This window comes from Vanessa tameamea, chromosome 30 (assembly GCF_037043105.1).
Source record: "Vanessa tameamea isolate UH-Manoa-2023 chromosome 30, ilVanTame1 primary haplotype, whole genome shotgun sequence".
In the NCBI taxonomy this organism is placed as follows: Eukaryota; Metazoa; Arthropoda; class Insecta; order Lepidoptera; family Nymphalidae; genus Vanessa; species Vanessa tameamea.
Window position 1 is genome coordinate 2,861,313 of NC_087338.1, and position 21,560 is coordinate 2,882,872.

General features: G+C 32.8%; 2 protein-coding genes across 3 annotated transcripts in view; one reads left to right on the forward strand and one right to left on the reverse strand.

The window, feature by feature from the left end:
- Positions 1 to 21,560, reverse strand: part of LOC113391566 (D-altritol 5-dehydrogenase-like) — a 55,108-nt gene that overhangs the window by 7,228 nt on the left and 26,320 nt on the right. The window contains exons 1-2 of one of the 2 annotated variants that reach the window (XM_026627559.2): positions 3,276 to 3,285; positions 2,442 to 2,598 (exon numbers count right to left, since the gene is read on the reverse strand). In XM_026627559.2, coding sequence (XP_026483344.2) covers positions 2,442 to 2,585 — 144 coding nt within the window. In that variant the 5' untranslated portion in view covers positions 2,586 to 2,598; positions 3,276 to 3,285. Of the gene's footprint in view, positions 1 to 2,441; positions 2,599 to 3,275; positions 3,286 to 21,560 lie in introns of those variants that run through there. The other variant, XM_064220002.1, reaches the window with a different exon arrangement.
- LOC113391565 (lachesin) lies at positions 8,583 to 21,146 on the forward strand. The gene is made up of 10 exons (XM_026627558.2): positions 8,583 to 8,721; positions 12,430 to 12,548; positions 13,472 to 13,594; positions 15,822 to 15,978; positions 16,466 to 16,565; positions 16,818 to 16,974; positions 17,667 to 17,773; positions 18,089 to 18,228; positions 19,071 to 19,185; positions 20,970 to 21,146. The coding sequence occupies exons 1-10, from the start codon at positions 8,667 to 8,669 to the stop codon at positions 20,989 to 20,991; spliced, it is 1,095 nt and encodes a 364-aa protein (XP_026483343.2). The 5' UTR covers positions 8,583 to 8,666; the 3' UTR covers positions 20,992 to 21,146.

Here is a 21,560-nt window from a genome sequence, read left to right on the forward strand (position 1 = left end):
TATATCAAATGATTTTCTCTTAAATTTTAATCGCTTCACATATCAAAGTTGTTTTTTTATGTTAAATATCTAATAACGCGCCTTGGAGTGTACGACCGACTGTGTTATGTTAACATGCTCATTTCTGCCCCCGCCCTCTACTCCCTAGTGACTATTTTATGTGTGTATGTGTGTATATATACGAGCTTTTGAAATACATACAGTACCGTAAGAAACAGAAATATTTTGAATCAATGTTATGTAAACTGTTGTAAGTAATCTTCAAACTTCACTTAAATTGTCTAACCGAACAAGAAGACTCCGCAAAACACGCGCTTAGATAAGTTAGACAGCTAACTTATATTAATACTAATATCTCTGTAACTCCTCTCTCCTATATGTAGAAACTTTTTTTGTATAAAGAAGGGAATGAATCATCCTAGACATAGAAAATATCATAAATGATTTTGCGTCTTACCCAGAAAAAAACATCATGATATTAGATACATGTTATCAGGGATAGAAAAAAAGACCTAGGCATATGGTACTTAACACCCACCCTCACCCCCTCTCACGTAGGTACCACAGACGGAAAGTACCTACTTATTTTACAATTTTAGAGTTAGTGATGCTCGCGGAATGATTGACACAGAAGGGATACTTACCGTTGCATCACAATATATTTCCATTAATATCATGTATATTTACGATAATATTGATTATTTTTTATAGAATCCGTACTAATCATTGTATAAACAATCTCACGTTTTGAGTACGTACTCGTAGATAAACTTTAACCACCAGCTTTCGACTACGCAGAGACAATCAATCTCACACAGAGTAATCGTAATAAATACACTGCTAAAGGTAGTAATATATTCGGCATTTATAACTTTGCTAAATTAATTATATAAACATAAAACATAAACATAATCAGCCTGTAAATTTCCCACTGCTGGGCTAAGGCCTCCTCTCCCGTTGAGGAGAAGGTGTTGAGCATATTCTACCACGCTGCTCCAATGCGGGTTGGTGGAATACACATGTGGCAGAATTTCGTTGAAATTAGACACATGCAGGTTTCCTCACGATGTTTTCCTTCACCGCCGAGCACGAGATGAATTATAAACACAAATTAAGCACATGAATATTCAGTGGTGCCTGCCTGGGTTTGAACCCGAAATCATCGGTTAAGATGCACGCGTTCTAACCACTGGGCCATCTCGGCTCAATCAATTAATCAATTATCAATTTATTATATATCAATAAATAAATAACGCATATTGGTAAGGCAACATTACAGATGATAAAAAGGATTAGTATTATTTCTTGAATTTCAGGTAAGATGTTTTTCATGTTGCCGAACTACTAACGAATGAATATTTTACCAGTTATTCTCAGAAGAATCGTAAAAAAGAAATCGGTGATTGCTTTATAGAATATTGTACACTTGAGTCAAGTATACTTTGATTTAGAAAGTTTTATTAATTAAACTAATTATTTATGTGTCTAAGGGTGTATACCTTGCTCATTCTTAGACTCATTCATTCAGAGATGAATCATTCATTCATTCAGAAATGCGGACAATATCTTGTTGGAAAATATTACATGACATTTGGAGTAATCGAGCCAATTTTTAGGGTTCCGTAGCCAAATGGCAAAAAACGGAACCCTTATAGATTCGAAAATAAGAGAAAAGATAAATATAGATAAAACTAAAAAAAATATATGATGTACATGCAAACTTCCACCGAAAATTTGTTTGAACGAAATCTAGTAAGTAGTTTTTTTTTAATACGTCATAAATCGTAAACCGCAATTTACCTTTCATTCAATCAACTCAATTTTAAAAATAGAAAATTGAATTTCATAAACATAAACCTTGTTACTTGCTGCTACGGAACCCGTCATGGACGAGTACGACTCGCACTTGGCCGTTTTTTTTTATAAACAGGACAGCTGGTCAATTACATTAGCAGCCTGTAAATTTCCCACTGATGGGCTAAGGCCTCCTGTTTCAGGAGAAGGTTTGGAGCATATTCCACCAGGCTGCTCCAATGCGGGTTGGTGGAATACACATGTGACAGAATTTCGTTGAAATTAGACACATGCAGGTTTTCTCACGATGTTTTCCTTCACCGCCTCGCACGAAATGAATTATAAACACAAATTAAGCACATGAAAATTCAGTGGTGCTTGCCTGGGTTTGAACCCAAATCATCGGTTAAGATGCACACGTTCTAACCACTGGGTCATCTGGGCTCTATTGACGCTTGACGGTCAATAACGCTGCTATCGAAATTGTGACTGAATCGGGGAATTGCTGGTAGCTATCTTGCCACCATTCCAAAACGGTCACGATTTGCACAGTGACTATTTTAATTTTGGTTTCAATATTAACTAGTCTTGTATAATATTTGAATGATAATACAAATTGGTACTATTGAATATATTATTTTATTTACCTGAATTATATGCAAGTCGGTTCCACAAACTCCGGCGTATTCAACTTTCACGATGACGTCCGTATCGTTTACGATACTGGGCTTGGGATAGTTCTCATCGTATTCGAGAGTGAGAGCCTTACCATCAAAAACGACTGCCTTCATTGTTGTTTATTACCTGAAATCATTTATAAATCACGATCAGTTTGTGTTATTATCCTCATTACTGATACTCAATGGTAGAGTTCTGTAAGACTTCATTAGTTGCTCTGGTTATAGTAGTTAGCTCTGATTTGACAGGTGAGTACGACCTTATAATAGGAAACACAACAAATATAAAACTTAGACCTCATCTTAATAGTACTATGACAATGTATAATAATATATAAATATTGGACAACATCACATACATTACTCTGATCCCAACGTAAGTAGCTAAAGCACTTGTGTTATGGAAAATCAGAAGTAACGACGGTACCACAATCACCCAGACCCAAGACAACATAGAGAACTAATGATCTTTTATACATGGCGTACCCATGAAGACCGGTGTAAACACTACTCGACCACGGAGGTCGTCAAATGTTTACCCACCTCTCTGTGCCTATATATACATAAGTATATATATACACACAGAGATAACAGAATTGAATACTAGGAACTCTTCAGAACAATGTAACAATTAACAGAATATTTATTAGTTTCGAGACAAAAATTTGAATTTATTTACTTGTTTTTCGGGGGATGATAAATTGAACGCTGCCTCTTCTATATTTAAAATAAATGAAAATTGAAGATAATGTTTAACCAAACAAAGTTTATAAGTGAGACCGTTAATAAATAACATGAATTTAGTATTCGTCCGTCACTTATCGATACCGCGGTGTATCTAAATGAACGCGAGATAACACTTTAAACAAATTACATAACGTCCATATGGTGACCATGAAGTGTAAACACAAATCAATACAAATATTACAAAACAAGAATTACTCCCGACTTCATTAACGCGCCAATCTTTGTCATTTTACATTCTAGAAACTTCCTTTGATTCTAAAGTTTTATAAATATCTTGCAGTGTCATGTATGCATTAAAGCTTAAGGTGGATTTGGTGCAATAAATCAGATTGAAGGTCCGATTAATGTTATACATTTGCAATTTTAACTAAAAAAAAAACGGGTTTCCTTTCGTTTAACCTATATCTGGGATTGGTAGCAGACAAAACTATAGCCTATACCAATGAAAGTAGAAAAAAAGATAAACAAATCATATATTTAGGTATTTCATGCGATTTGCTAATAACTCAACTATATTGTGCACCACTAAGAGCTTATGATTAATATATCTTTATTTATAATACAATACTATTACGCTTAATTACTTATTTTCACTTTAAATTTACTTTAAAAATTCCGATAAACGTTTCATCGACGTTCAAAACGCCATTTTTTCGCAATATCAAGCTCTCGGCCAATGATATCGCGTCAACTTGCTGTCAAATGTTGTTTATTTGGCATTTTTCCTATTACGGTTCGAATAGAGTATATGTGGAATCGGCTTTGACCCTTTTGGTCTATGACAGTTTTTTCCGACCATAGTATTTGAGAATTATCACATTTTTCTAAAAAAACTATTGTCTCTATACGAAAATTGTATTAAACAAAAACGTCTATCACTTCGATACCCATAACATTTGCAGGAAATAGTTTCCTCTAAAATCAGTATTTATTATAAAAATCATCATTTCAATCATTTCTTTCTAACTTTGCCTCTGAAAATAAAATGTGGGTATTTTCGCAATGGCGTATTCCTTACCAGCACGTCAATATTCATATGTGTAAACAACCACCCAGAGCAATAGTATGTATGGGCTAAGTGCCAGTTTTTGCAAAAAGTTTTGTTATAAAATACTTTAGGAGATCAATTACCGAGAAAAAAGGTTTTATTGCAACTCAAATTAGCCCACTTTACATACACCTGAAGAGTAATTGAAGGCTGTTTGTTATTTTTTAAAGCTAAATTTAGTATGAACTTTGTTCGCTTGGGCTTAAATTTGCCATTCACAGGGGACAATAATATAATATATTTTTTAACTTCAATTACTGCTTGATTGTTAAAGACCTTGATTACCACATGGTCGTAATGATCACTAATCATCGTAACATTAGGTTTTCAAAATAAATCTCTTAAGCATCAAAACAAAAGCTATCCTAGTAAGTTAAAAATAACCAACATCCTACTGTTATTAAACAATAATTTTACCACTCTGTTTTCGTAGACTAATCAGTTAACGTGATTATATTCTGTATCGTTGTTTTGTTTGTGATATTTTAAATAACTAGAAGAAATTCCAAAGATGACACTAAAAGAAACTGTTCCTTTTGAAATACTAAAACACTTTACTTATTGGTGAGGACTTAAAAAAACAGTCGTAACTTAAGCTTAGGGAAGATACAAAGGCAGTCTTATCGTTTAAAACCAATCTCTTCGAGAAAAACTTTGTAGTCCATTGAAATGTTACTATTTTAGAGTCAAACTAAACATTTTCTAGAGGATGCAATTTTATTTATGGGACATGTAGGGGGTGTCAATACAATCTTAACCCCAAGTTTGTGGGGTTGCCGCCCTTGTCCCCCGCCCGCCATCTTGAAAAAACATATTTTTAACTATATCTCCGAAAGTATTAATGGTACGGAAAATTTGTGAAGACATCATTTGTAGCAAATCGTTGTGTCTACAATTATGTTTAAGTGACTTGTTATCATAAATTTAAAATTTAAAAAGTTATAAGCAAAAAAGTGAGAAAATTTGCTCAAAAATTTTCTTTTTTGCTTAATAACTTTTTCTCTGTTCATTTTAGCACAAAATTAGATCAGAACAAATTTATAGAACATGTCTTTCTGAAAAATTTGCTGTATACATTTTTCATTTTGTTCAATACTAAACGCTGTTACAGTGCTCCAAAGTCGACCAGGTTCATCAATGCTCATGATAACTTAGGCAAAACATCATGTTTACCTTACTTTTATGATCTCTAGTTTTCTCAAAAAATCGTCTGAAGGTGGATAATTATTCGTTTCATAGCGCCGTGAGATTATATCTTCCAATATAATAGCAGCAGCATCTCCCTCTCATCTCGAATTTTGATTAGATTTAATTTCTCAAACAACTGTTTTATTTATTGTTTAAAGACTTTACATACTTAGTGGTAGGGCTCTGTGCAAGCCGGTCTGAGTAGGTACCACCCACTCATCAGATATTCTCCCGCCAAACCGCAGTATTCAGTATTGTTGTGTTCCGGTATGGAGGGTGAATGAGGCAGTGTAACTACAGGCACAAGGGACATAACATCTTAGTTCCCAAGTGGCGCATTGGCGATGTAAGGAATGGTTAATATTTCTTACAACGCCATTGTCTATGGGCGGTGGTAACACTTCAACATCACCATCAGCTGGCCTGTTTGTCCATCCGCCTATATATGTATAACATAAAAAAAGCTTTTATGTTTCAAGTATATTGTTACGGTATTGTAAAAGTAAAATGGCGGATTTTTAATACGACGACTTACGACCTTCTATGGTATTTTTGCAATTTTTTTTTTTATTTTAATCATCGATATGTTGAGCTAATTTGAAGCCACTGACGAAGGTTATTGGCCAAGCAATTCATCACCGGCCCTCTGCCCTCAATCCTGTCTTACGTATTACAAATGAAGATGATTAATTTTTTTTTTTCTTTTCAAGTTATTTAAACCAAATAATGAGTCTTACAAATGTAAACACTGATTGGGAAATCGCAGACTTATAAAATACGGGATATCCGTGTTTAGGGGTAAAGGGTCTCTTTGATCTATGTAACATATTCTTTGTAATATATATATATATATATATCAATAAAAACATTATTATTAATATTTGATTATTGTTTTCAAAATGACTGACTATCCCCGTTTTTTTTAAATAACGTGTTCACTTGGACATAGAAGTAACTTAGTTTCCTAAAAGTACGATCCAGCAAATTAAGTTACGGAAGGAGACCATGAACGTGCCGGAAGACAAGAAACATATCATAGGTAGAATGTCTGATGAGTGTATGGTAGCTACTACCCAGAGCTTACACAAAGCGCTAACACCATTAACAGCCTGTAAATTTCCCACTACTGGGCTAAGGCCTCCTCTCTTTTTGAGAAGAAGGTATGGAGCATATTCCATCACGCTGCTCCAATGCGGTTGAATACACATGTGGCAGAATTTCGTTGAAATTAACCACATGCAGGTTTCCTCGCGATGCTTTCCTTCACCGCCGAGCACGAGATGAATTATAAACACAAATTAAGCACAGGAAAACTTAGTGGTGCTTGCCTGGGCTTGGACCTGAAAACATCGGTTAAGATGCACGCGTTCTAACTACTGGGCCATCTCGGCTCTCTAACACCAAGTGAGAATGAAAAATAAAATCAGTTATGGAAAAGAAAGTTATTTGTTAATTAATTGCTTCTAGTTATTTGTACGGTGTATTTATATGAGTTGTATGTATCGCTCTCGAAATTAATTAATAACGTTTTTCTTTATTGTTTAAGTTAAGCAATGAATGTAAAACAATACAGTAATATAAGATATTATAACAATGTTCCCGGGTAAATTTTCTGCCAATGTTTTCTTTTATTTTTTTTTAATGTTGCCCGCTTCAAAAATCGTAGCGACAACGGGCCTGCCAAGCCTCAAAATCCGGCCCTGACATTGACATTTAGGTAACCAAAAATCCATCGATTTTAAATGAAAAATCATACATAAATATTATTTTATTCATGACAAAAATAAAAGACGATTAATTTTAATATCATTTTATCATTATAAGCTCATTATAAAACGTTATCGTAATCGCTGCTATAAAGTTACAAACATATTGAATATTTTTGTGTTTAGTCGTTGTAAATGATAAAACTAAAACCTATTGAGCTACCTCGATAAACGAGATGCCCATAGTACGACCTGAACCCATGGATTATCATTTAACATGAGATTTCACATTTAAATCCTCGTAATTGCTTCTTCTTTCTTCTCAACCTTGCTTTGCACAGATGGAATAATAGTCTACATAAAAAGCTTATATGAAAACACAAATACATAATATACCTATGAAGCAAAATCTGGTTTCTGGGCTATCTTCGTGCTTGTACGGAGAATAACAAAGTTACATCACAATCGGATGAATCTTTAGGAACTTATAGGCGACATATAAACATAAGTTTTTATCATTGAACCTACCATTCCACTATTGACGCTAATGAAGCTTATTTGTTAACAAAGAGACCACTCCTGGGCATCTCCTGGACTAAGAGAGGCCTGATAGCATCTAAAAAGTGCAAAATATCTCGAGTTTATTTTTAACTCCATTTTTTTGAACTACAAAACTGTCCCAAGTCTCATTGTAAAAACCCTTGGATTATGTAAATTTATATTCTATTAAGTAACACGCAAGTTTATTTTCGTTACATATTGATGTAACGTTCATATTATTAATTTGTTGTTTTCTTGATAACTGTTATGTAAAAGCAATAAATTCCTAATAAAACGTATTATAATAGGTACCTACATAGGTACGACCTTTTCTGTTAACTACAGACTAGTGTAGTTGATAATAAACTAAATAAGAGCTTCATTGCTTGTTGTCTTATAAAAAAATCTATATAGATAGATTTATCATGCTCGAATTACAAATTTTGACTTTTAGTATTTGTAATTAATTATTTCTTTAAAATTGTAACTTTTGTCGCTCATTCCTAGATTTATAATTAAATAATTATAAAGTTTAGTATTATGCTGATTATAATCAGGTGCTATGTAAAATTAAACTTCATGTTTTTCACACATTATTTACTACAAAATCTTTATTTATTTTGCAAGACATTAAATATTATTAACATATCGTACAACGCCATCTAGAAAAATCATTCGGAAATAGTAAGAACTGCGTTATGGAAAGGATTGTTAACATTTATTATTTTATTCTCCTCCTATGTTTAGATTATCTTGATAAGATTATTATAAACATTTTTTATTAAATTATTAAAATTATTTTTGACGTCACAAAAGCATTTTATTCATTTAAATTATCGTTCTTAAATCAGAACGCAGCCACAAAACACCGGTAAAAAGTTTGAATTGAAAGTTTTGTCAATTGAAATCGAGATTCGAGGCTGAAGTAGTGAGGTGTGGTGTGTGCGACGGTGGCGTTGTTTTATAATGGCGAGCTTTATTATTGAATATTTTACTCTTTTAATCTTCTTTTTATCACTTGGTAAGTTGAAATTAACTTATTTTATATCTGTATTTTTATTATTTATAGTGTCTGAACAAGCTAACATATCATGACGCTACCAGTTAAATTGTTCAATTGTTAGTGTTTACTACTTGTGACGACAACGTTTAACGACACACCCTGTTTAGTATGAAATTCAAAATAATACATTGTTTTTCATCCTTATATCCATTATAAAATTTCATACATTACCTGACACTAGACCTGATGCTAGAGAGCTAAACTACAATAACATTCATTAAATATACAGTATTTTTCATGTCGTATACTTTTTAGACAATGTAATGTACTTCGAACATTAAAACGAACTTTGAATAATGAATTTTTATCTCAAAAATTGTGTTATAATTCTATAAAAACCGCGGGAATCGAATATCGATCCATTTTAACGCAACAACGGCGTTGACGGCCAGGTAGAGGGTGAACTCTAGGCAATAATATGACAACCGGTATAAAAGCTCATATTTAATTACGTACAGTAATTCGATAAATAACTGAACTGAAAGATTAATGTACGTATTTTAAAATAATAATTAATGTAGGATTAAGTATATTGATTGATATAAACATAAATTTACTACAAGTATGTTAAACGGGATATTTACCATGATTTTTATTTTTATTTGGTGGAGCTCGAGTTAATGACGAAATATCATGTCTTGTGAACAAGACATTCGTAGATAGTGTCGAAATATCGATATCCCATTTTAAATACTTGTAGTAATAAAAATAACCATGTTAATTTAAAATCTTATAAACATAAATTTATTGTCTAAAACTATATAAAGACAAATAAATTCAAAACACGTTTTTTACTATATTAAAAACAGTATATTAATTATTTAATCCTATACTAATTTATGTACATCAAACTTATTATATTTACAAAAATTTTACACACTTATAAAAATGTCTTTCTAAAATGGAGTTGGGTAACTCTCTTTTATAAACTCAAACCACGATATTCTTAAAAAGTGTGTTCTTAATAGTGAGCATGAAAGTGAGGTTGGATTATTAATCTATTAATCTCAGGGTGCTGTATAACAATGAAATAAGGTAGTAAATAGAGAAGTATTTATGATTTATTGACATCAAGTTGAAATTTAAAAAGATTTAATTTTTGCAAGTCTATTAGTATAATCATAAATGATTTCCATTGCAACTTATGTAATTTATACTAATTATAAATGCGAAAGTAACTTTGTTTCTCTATAACAACCAAACCAATGATAGATTGAACCAAATCAATTTGGGATGAAGCAAGCTAGACAAGGATATTTAGGATCGCAAGACATACAGAGTTATTTTTGCATTTATAATAACGGTGCAGATAAATTACTTTTTAATACTTGGCTTCACTTGGTAGTAGAGCTTTGTGCAAGCCCATCTAGATATGTACCACCCTCTCATCGTATATCCATCGCCAAGCAGCAATATAGTGTTCCGATGTGAAGGGTGAGGGAGGTGTGGCTATAGGCAAAAAGACATAATATTTTAGTTTCTAAAATTGATGACACATTCATGTGTAAGGAATGTCTATGGGCCATGGTACCTAAAAAAGTAGTCAGACCACCCGGTGTCTGAAATTCGACTGTAATTCCTAGTAATATTTAAATACTCATTATAATTAAAAAAATATAAACTTTAATTTCCTAAATATAATATAAAATTGTTTATATGTAAAGTTATATTTACTGATAAATAATGTTTGTTTGTATGTCACTGCTTATTAAAAATGTATGTATTCTTGTTCATCATGACCTAATGATATTATCGTTTATTATTGATAAAGTATAAAGTAAGTGTAATTATTCTTTCTTCTAAATTAAGAAATTTGAATAACAATTATGTTATTCTATGAAATAGAAAGAAGAAGATATAATAGAATACCAAGTTAAATGATGTTGATGTCTAGTACTTAACTAGGAGTCCCATTATTAGGGTATGTGGGACTTATAAATAAATTATAGAATATCCACTCAAAACCAGTGTGATACGCTCCAACAAAGTGGGATGATTAGAGCTTCATTGCGGGTACAAATGTGACGGTAACATGCAATCCTATTTCTTTTTTTATGGCTTTGGTTGGCGGACAAGCATATGGGCCACCTGATGGTAAGTGGTCACCACCGCCCATAGACAAAGGCGCTGTAAGAAATATTAACCATTCCTTACATCACCTATGCGCCACCAACCTTGGGAACTAAGATGTTATATCCCTTGTGCCTCTGATTACACTGGCTCACACATCCTTCTAACCGGAACACAACAATACAGAGTACTGTTATTTGGCGGTAGAATATCTGAAGAGTGGGTGGTACCTACCTTGGGCTTGGTACCGTGGGCTTGCACAAAGCCCTACCACCAAGTAAAAATATAAAAATATAATATTAATTACTAATAATATAATTTATTAGGTATTCTACTGCCAAACAGATGTACTTAGTATTGTTGTGCTCCGATTTGAATTGAAAGAATCAGCCAGTTAAAGTACTCTCAAGAGACATCTTACATTACATTACATGCTTAGTTGGTGGTGCATTGGTGTGATGGATGGTTAAGGAATGGTTAATATTTCTTACAGTACCAGTGTCTATGAGTCTTGGTGACTAATCAGGTGCCTCATTCACTGGTATGCCAACCTATTAGTAAAAAAAAAATTTGAAGACACTAGGAAAATACATACAAATATTCTTTATTGTATGTTCTAGACATCGGTGATCTTATCGCTAAAAAGAAATCTCTCCCTGTCAATCTTTGGGCATAGGACTTAACGAAGCAACAGCGGTTTGAAAGTGTATACTAAATGAGATAAAAATACATAAACAATACTATGTATATTTTATACATATATACTTCAATTTGTATGAAAGTAATATTTATCTTCAATTTATATTGTTTACGAATATATACATTGTAACTAATAATTACATGTTTTTATTGTATATGTAACTGAATAATCTAGCATGTAACATATGGAGCTTGTTGATAAGTTAGTATATTTCATTTAAGTATAAATTCTAATCATATGTTATTAAATATAGATGTTTATATTTTAAAGGCTATATATGAAGCTGAAACCCGAATACAAATGTACATTAAAAGTATTTTTTTCCACAATTGCCAATAAAACCCAATAGCTGTAATAAGTTATATATTATAAGATTTATGTGATGTATAAATATTGTCGTCCTCGGTGAGGGACAGAAAATACATTGAAGATGACACTTGTCTAAGATTTTTGATCTCACTCTGTGTTTCTGATATGAGGAAATCTAAATTATAGTAGTTTATCTAAATAATAAGTTTGCCTGTTTAACACAATAATAGTCTAACTTAGTTTTATTATCGTAACTGCTAGCTGTGCCTCGCGGTTTTATCCGCGATTTCGTAACCCTCGTTAAATTTGTTATTATAAAATCTTCTTGAATCTTGATAGTGGCATAAATACTGCTTCCACCTTGTTGGGACATTATTTTGAAAGCTACCAAGGAATATCACTCTTCTAAGTACGATTTCCGTTGGCTACTTCCACCCTGTTGGGATAGCTCGCTAGCGTCGTAGTTAGAGGCCTAGTCGTCTAGTTGTCAATTAATCTTCACGTCAAGACTCTGTATTACAGTAGTTATTTTAAAATCACAGACAGACATAATAATGAAATAATGTTTTCGTCGTTTTAATTCACAGGCAACTGTCAGCGAACTCCGACAATTTCGCACATCACTCAAGAACAGATACGAGATATCGGCGGTCAAGTTGATCTGGACTGTTCCGTCCATTATGCACAGGACTATCCAGTGCTCTGGGTATGTATTAATGCTGACAGATTTGAACCACGACTACCATTAACAAGGGAGATCATAAGTGTTCTCTATCTACTGTCATAATCCAATTCAATGTCAAATTACGACCAGAAATCATTTTGGACCAGGATACGAAAGTGTATCTAAAATTTTAATCCTTGGATTGCTACTAAAATTTTCTCGACAATAAAACTCACTGGCACAATCTGGATTTGAAGCCATAAACTCGGTTTCCTTGTCCTTAGAAACCAGATAATACTACTTAATTACTTCCTATTATACACTCAGTCATTCGGATATAATTGTCAGAATAAGGAAATGATCGATTTATTATAGATCTATTGGAATAGGACCCGCATTTGTAGCTAATATAAAGCGAAATACCAATATAAATAAGCTAATACAAATACCATTCGAATCAATTGGTTTTTGGAGCTGAGATGCCTCTAACTGGCAGTTTAACTGTACCGTCAACATCCAAATATCGACGTTGGTAGGGTTGACAGAAGATATTTTAACAATTTATTAATATTAATTATTTTGTTCTTCTATATATTATTAAATTGTTTATTATATTAAGCTAATAAATTCCAAACTGGTTAGACTTACTCGATAAAGATTAAAAGACGTTTGTAAGAACCGTCTTTGATTTTATATTTGATGACCTCCGTAGTTGAGTAGGGTGTACATCGGTTTTCATGGGTACGCCACACCGAAGTCCAGTGTTCGATTCCCGGCCGAGTCGATCTAGAAAAAGTTCATTAATTTTTTATATTGTCTTGGGTCTGGGTGTATGTGGTACCGTCGTTACTTCTGATTTGCCATTACACAAGTGCTTTAGCTACTTACATTGGGATCAGATTAATGTATGTGATGTTGTCCAATATAATATAATATATATTCTAATTTTGATTTTTTTCTTGCAGCTCAAATATGATCGTCATAAGTCAACGGAGTCACTTCCTCTGTCAACGAATTCCGGTCTAATTATTCGTGATTCAAGATTTTCATTGCGTTTTGATGCTGCATCCGCTACATATACATTATCTGTGAGTATAATTATTCCAAGTAACGAAGCCTGTATCGAACATTAAGCTATTTGACAGTTGATAACAAGTTATTGTTGGCAATATTTGTTGTTAATTTTTTTATTAAGATCCATTGCTTCCTAAAGCAAATCTGAGTGGAGACAATTTCGGAAATCGAATCCCCAATTGACATTAACAGCTGTTTAAGGGGTCATTAGTTAAATAAGCTGTCTCGCTCTTACAAATGAGTAAACAATCAAAAACAAAGGAAAATCATTGTTTAACTAAACTGTTATACAATGTTTGCCTGTACTAAGAAATGAGAATGCCTTACTAAAAAAAAACTACTAAGCCGATTTATGTAAAACTTATACCAGAAACAGCAATGGGTTTCTAATGTTTTACTATATAATATTACTAGCTATCGGACCCGGATTCGTACGGGTAATAACTATATAAAACATTTATATCATAAAACACATCACTATTGGTTGGCATAATTTGTCCGACAACCTCAACAATTATAATCATATTTCAGGCAATTTACACTAAATCTTAAAACTTCCTCGTGAATCATTCCGTCAATAAGAGAAAACCGTATAAAAATCAGTTTGTTAGTTTTTGAGTTTGTCATGTACAGACGTGAGGGGACAATTTTATTTTATAATATTTAGTGTTTGTATTACATAACGGCGATTCGCAGTTCAATTTTGTACTATTTATGACAAGCGTGTATTTCATATTCTTGTAACATATATATCTATTAGCTAAACTCGCGGTTTTACCCGCGCCAAATTTGTAAGACTACCTATAGCACCACAATCGTAAATTAAAAACAGCCCATGTCACTTCCTTTGAACTCTTATCTCCATACCAAATTTCATCTAAATCAGTTCAGCAGTTTCAGCATGACAGACAGACTTACTATATTGGAATAGATTTTATACTTGCTTTGCATTTTTAAAAGCTTTCATTTAACTTGCAATGTATGTATATATTTATGTGCGGGTGGAATCTTGCTACTCAATTTTGAAGCAGATATCTTTAACCGATTTGGCTGAAATTTTGTATACACGTTGAGTTTGGATGACAATACACGATAAGCTGCTTGACGTCATTACAAGTCCAATATGGTGGAACATTCGAGATGGCAGAATAGTTATTTTTTATGCACTTCTGCAATATAGGTATCAAATGTTAGGGCTTGTTGAGAGTAAATCGAAAAATAATGTGACGTCATTGTAATTCCAATATGGTGGAACGTTCGAGATGGCAGAATAGTTATTTTTTATGCACTTCTGCAATATAGGTATCAAATGTTAGGGCTTGTTGAGAGTAAATCGAAAAATAATGTGACGTCATTGTAATTCCAATATGGTGGAACGTTCGAGATGGCAGAATAGTTATTTTTTATGCACTTCTGCAATATAGGTATCAAATGTTAGGGCTCGTTGAGAGTAAATCGAAAAATAATGTGACGTCATTGTAATTCCAATATGGTGGAACGTTCGAGATGGTAGAATAGTTATTTTTTATGCACTTCTGCAATATAGGTATCAAATGTTAGGGCTTGTTGAGAGTAAATCGAAAAATAATGTGACGTCATTATAAATTCAATATGGTGGAACGTTCGAGATGGTAGAATAGTTATTTTTTTATGCACTTATGTAATATGGGTGTCAAATGAAAGAGGTTGTCAAGAATAAATTGAAAAATATTCTGACATCATTCTTAATCCAATATGACGGACTTTTGAAGTTTGTTTTGCTTTCGTATAGTATGGGTATTAAAAAAAAGGGGTTAGGTCAAACCCTGACGTATATTAGCTCTTATCCTTCTAAACGAAGCTCTGGGAGGTTCGACGAATATTTCTTTGGTACTCGTGGGAACAAAATGGGAAAAACCGAAACATCAACTCAATCATCAATAAAAGCTGTCGCGAGGTTTTCGTGAGTACATACATAGAAGTATTTAATTGAACTGAAATTAAAAAAAAATGAAACTTAGCAGATTAAATTACTAAATTACAAGATACTAGTTAATTTACGCAATCTTATTACGCGACAAGCTTCTGTAATTAAAGAAATTGTGTATAATGAGGTTATAAATTGATAGTTAAAATTTTATTTTCTTCTTTTTAGAACATTTAAATAAAAGCTCATTTTAAAAAGTATTTTTACTTTGAATTTATTTTTAAAGGCTTAATATTACAAATTAATGTTTATTTATTTCCCTTTGTTCATTCCAGATAAAAGACATCCAGGAGACCGATGCGGGCTGGTATCTCTGTCAAGTTATAATGTCAGTAAGCAACAAGATAACCGCAGAGGTTGAGTTGCAAGTTCGAAGACCTCCAATTATATCTGATAATTCAACGAGATCCATTGTGACCAGCCAGGGAGAAAGTAAGTACCTATATAGTAATTATCTATGCGATTAAATCGAAATGGTTATGTACCGTCAACGTCGAAATATTTTAATTCAGGTTGTAAAGGTAGAGTTAGTATAAGAATTTTACCTTTATTTAAATTTAATGACTTTCTAAAAAAAAAAGTCAAAATGGTTTTAATTGCAGTTGAGTTCCAGCGTTTAAATTTTACTCGTTGTTTGTAAATTAAATATATAATAAAATCAACTGGAACATAACAGAACAGATCTTACATTTTACATTCAGATGTTTCGAGGGGGATTAAAAGTGGGTATGAATTCAATATTGCCAACCTAATGACGAAAGCTCGTGTACTAGAAGACTGATTAAAAATCCCGAATTAAAAAAATAAAAACAGACTTTCCTCTTCATAATATAAGTATTTATACAATCGTTATTTCTGGTATATTTGTTTAATATATAGTATTAGTCTGTATTATAATCAATAAATAAAAACAATTTAGGTGCCCAAATGGAATGTTACGCCGGTGGATTCCCGCCTCCGAAGATATCGTGGCGTCGTGAGAACAACGCCATTTTACCAACTGGTGGCTCCATCTACCGGTAAGTTTAATCGCTTCTCTACATAGTATAAAACAAAGTAGCCGCCGTCTGTACGACTAGATCTTTTAAAGTACGCATCAGATTTTAATAAGGTTTTCATCAATAAACAAAGTGATTCAAGAGGAAGGTTTATATGTATAATATATGTGTATTGTAATAGAGAATAGCCAAGAATTAAACTGTTGATAATTAAGACACAGTATCAAGTAAACAAAAAAACATATATATATAATACAAAATATTTTTTTGCAGTGGCAATATATTGAAAATGAACTCAGTACACAAGGAAGACCGTGGAACGTACTACTGTGTGGCTGAAAATGGAGTAGGCAGAGGTGCAAGAAGAAATATTAACTTGGAAGTTGAATTTGCACCTGTCGTCACCGTACCCCGACCTCGATTAGGACAGGTACCATCTTTTAAAGCTCTCTCCAACTGTTTTATTAATACTTACCTTATAAGGCAGAAATCCAGAGCCATAAGCTATAATTATTTCTTTTCTGTTCTTTCTGTCACTTGTGCACTGTTGTAACCGACTATTGTGATTCATATTATAGTAAATAGTGAAAATTACTTTGTTATATTTCACAATCATGTTCTGTGGTGAGTTCTGAGTTCATAAAGAAGAAAGAACTAATAGAAATTTACTTTATTCAAGTAGGCTTTTACAAGTACTTTTGAATAATCATTTTACAAAATTGAATGTGGATGCTACCGAGAAGAACCGCCTAGAAACTCAGTAGTTACTCTTTTTCGATATATACAAAGCTATGTCAGTTTAATACAATTTAAGTTATATAATATATCATACCTGAAACTCAACAAGAATTGATTTTTTATCATCTATATAAACTTGTGTTGAATAATATGCGTATATATTTATTGTTGTTGTTATTTTTATCAATTTGAATTGATGAATTGACTTATTAAAAATAGTCTAATCAATGTTATGTCAACAATACAGGTATCTATTATAATTTATATACAACCTTTTGAGTTACTTCTTGTTTGATATGTAATTGTTATGTACTTGTAAAGAAACTATTAATATTTGTTGAGTGATTTTTTTGTTGTCTTATATATTGTTAAATCAATTTCCAGGCTCTCCAATATGACATGGATTTAGAGTGTCACGTTGAAGCGTACCCGCCACCAGCTATCACTTGGCTCAAAAACGAGGTGCAGCTCTCCAACAACCAACATTACAGGTGAGAAAGGAGAAACTACTTATGACCCATTAACAAGACTGCCATAACAATTATAAATATACGAAAAACTAATTAACTTTTCACTTAATCGGACGAATCAGAGCCTGAAAAAGAAACGAAAATCAGTTTAGTGTTTCATCACAAAGAACTTTTAACTTAATTGTAGTTTTTAGACGTAAACTCTAATTAAAATGGTATAAAAGACTGACTTACTAATGAAAAACGTCCAGGAACGCCGTAGTTCCTTAAAGGTATGATTATTTTGATATATTTCGACTTTAATAACTATTAGGAATATTTCGAATTCAATTTCAGGATCTCTCACTTTGCGACAGCAGACGAATTCACAGACACGACACTCCGTGTGATTACAATCGAGAAACGTCAATACGGTCTGTTCACATGCAAGGCACAGAATAAACTGGGAACCGCACAGGGAACTGTGGAACTGTTTGGTATGATTATCTATACTGACTTATTTTAAGCGGAAAATTTTATAGATAGATAGAAAAGTTTCAGTTTTAATAGTTTTTTTTTTTTAAATGTTGATGCATAGTTTGTTGTATTTTTCGGTTTGTTTTTCAATTGTTTTGCTTGTCTAATGAAACAAATAAATTAATCAGTGAACTCGTCCAACTAATGTTACATTTTGTATGTTTTATGAAATTGGCTTTCGGCAGAAATGAATATTCACTCGAGTGAATGTTCTTCAGAATGTATTATATCACCTTAATAGTTTTCTCTCTAACGTACCTGTTAGTGGATTTAATTTCACAGTTCACTTTCTGTATATGTGTTATTAAATGCTTGTACCGATTTGTATGAGTAAAATTCATATAAGGTAATCTTAGTTTAGTCTCTAGCTATTCCTTAGTATGCGTATGCTTCCCATATGTTATATAACGAACTAATCAAATTTTAAGCTTTCTTGACTCAGTAATTTTGCCTGAGTGTTGATAGTCAGTCAGGATAAACCATCTGGTATGACTAGTTTTTGTATTGTTACTGTTGCGTTTTTTTATTATCAATATTGAAACTGTTAGTTACATAAGGTATAAGAGATATTTGAATATATTTGCATGAAAAAAAATTGCATGCAAGCTATACCTTGCTTATGTTTAATCAGTAGACGTAGGTTCGAATCCTGCTCTCCAGATTTAAGTATGATAAAATTATATTCCTATCTTGCGTAGAACGTCATCGTATATTTTTTTGGCATTATAATTTGGATGTTTTTAATTTTGTGGCTGCCGTGTTTAAAAAAAAAATAGCTGTATTTTGTTTTGCTGCATGATAGAAATGATAATCCCCGTGTGCCCGCCCGCGTGCGGCCAGACGCGCTACGCCGGCGCCGCCCCCGCGCCCGCGCCGCGCCGCCTCCCCGCGCTCGCCCTCGCCGCCGCGCTCGCCAGGTACGCACGCACGCACGCACTCGCGGGCCCAGGGGCTCAGGATCTGGGGCATTCTATCGAGCCACTAGACCAACGAGGCAGTCTCTTAATTCCAAGTTACATATTTAAGCCATTCCTTTCCAATTACATCGAGACAATGCTTGATGTCACTGCTGACATATTTTTTTAAATTGGTCGGCTGACTGGCAAATTGACCTTATAAGTGGTCATCATCGCCCATAAACATTGGTAAAAAAATTATTACCGATTCATTGTACCATCAAACATTACTAATCAATACTACACAAGGTATATACTACATTAAATAAATAATTTAAAAACATATGCCGGTTAGCAGATTATCATCTGACACATGCAGGTTTTCCTAACAGTGTTTTCCTTCAACGTCTCAGCACAATTATTTATAAACACAAAATTAAGTACACGAAAATTCGGTTATTTTAACAACTGGGTATACTTTTACTGGATACGTTTTTGGTAATTTCGTATTATTCATCATGAATGTCTGGTTATTTTTTGTGCATGAATTCAAGAATGTTCTATATGAATCTTTATTCTTTATTATTCAAATTATATGCTTTGAGATACAACATTATCCAATAAATTATTTGCATGTGTGGAATGAGCTATCTGTATGTCTGTTTATTGGAAATGTCATGATTAAATCCTATATAATCATTTTGTTTTGTGTTTAAACGCGTTATCTCGTGTCCGATTTTAAAATTTTAAAAATACAGTAGATTCTCAATTGTCCGAACTAATTGGGACTGAGACTAGTTCGGATAATCGAAATGTAGGTAATTTGAGACAAGATTACAACAAAAACTCTATATCTTTTTACATAAAAACAGCAGATTATTAAAATTTCACATATGTAACATATATATATTGTAATATACACCTAAAAAAGTCAAATTTTATTTATATATATAACATATATATATTATAAAGTATTCAATTCTTAATAACGGCTGCAATATAAGGTTCGGATATTCGAGGTTTTACTGTAACTCGTTTATTTTAGTATTTAATGACTAACTAAAAACGTTAACTCAATATCTCTGTATAGATAGTATATATTTATGTATGTACGTATATGTATTTCTATCTCATGGATCTATATATTTAAATATATTGAATGAGTATACACTTCCAAACCACCGTTACTCAGTTGAGTCCCAAAGATAGTCTGGAAGAGATCGCTTTTTAGCAACATAACTGTATCTTTCATAGTTTTATTTAAAACACAGTTAGTTTTTTTTTTAAATTTCTATTTCATACTATTCCACTTACTAATAATATATTTTACTTTCAAAGTTCCAACAGTAAATTCATCAATATCCATAACCTCATTTCATGTCCACAAATATTGCTGATTACCGCCGCTTTTAATCCAATGCTGTCATGCCGCAGGTTTTTTTAATTATATCGGTAGGCGGACGACCAAATGGTGGTAAGTGGTCACCACCGCCCATAGACAATGGCGTTGTGAGAAATATTAACCATTCCTTACTTCACCAATGCGCCACCAACCTTGGGAACGGGAACACGACAATACTGAGTACTGCTGTTTGACGGTAGAATATCTGACGAGTGGGTGGTACCTACCCAGATGGGCTTGCACAAAGCCCTATCACCAAGTAAAAATGGTCATTGTTTTTCACCAACTGAAATATCTTTAGACAACTCTGACTTTACAGTCAGGCTGTGTAATGTTTAGCACGTTCTTCTCCATGTGTGTGATATAACACCCCTTGATATTATAACATGTTTGTTCACCCCAGAATCTTCAGTACCAGATATTAACTACCCCGGCCTGAGACTGGACCCGGAGATCTACGGCAGTACCGCGTCCCGGGCGCGCGTGTCAACAATAATGACTATATTAGCAATAATTACATATCTTCAGAAGTATTTACAACAATAAATTAATGTGATGAATTCGATCGAAAACGTTTTAGGAGTGTTAAAATGCTGTATCGAATATGATATAGGTTGTAGAAATTTTGATAAGTAATATTTTGTATGCTCAGCTAAAAATAGATAAAATTTTACATTAAAAATTAAAAACACGACTGCACTGAATGGATTAATTTATTAATGTATAGCGAGTGTCCTTCGAGTGTCATCCAAATCAGGCATTTAAAGTTTACACGCCTTTTTGTACAGTCGTGGTAACAAGTGTTTATGTATAATATGCAACTTGGTTTGAATTATTTAAACAGAAAATTATTTGAAGTTGGTATATGTATGTCATTGACTTATAAATATACTAAATTACGGTCAATTGACCACAACTCATTTAGTCAAACGCGAGCAAGCAAGAGTAGCTGACGGTCGTTGAAAGCAACGTATCATTCTATTTCCTAATAAAT

Coding starts and splice junctions, on each gene's coding strand:
- LOC113391565 (XM_026627558.2), top strand. CDS start 8,667: ATGGCGAGCTTTATTATTGAATATTTTACTCTTTTAATCTTCTTTTTA. Junction 18,229..19,070: donor GGGAACTGTGGAACTGTTTG/GTATGATTATCT, acceptor GCTGCATGATAG/AAATGATAATCCCCGTGTGC. Junction 19,186..20,969: donor CTCGCCGCCGCGCTCGCCAG/GTACGCACGCAC, acceptor TGTTCACCCCAG/AATCTTCAGTACCAGATATT.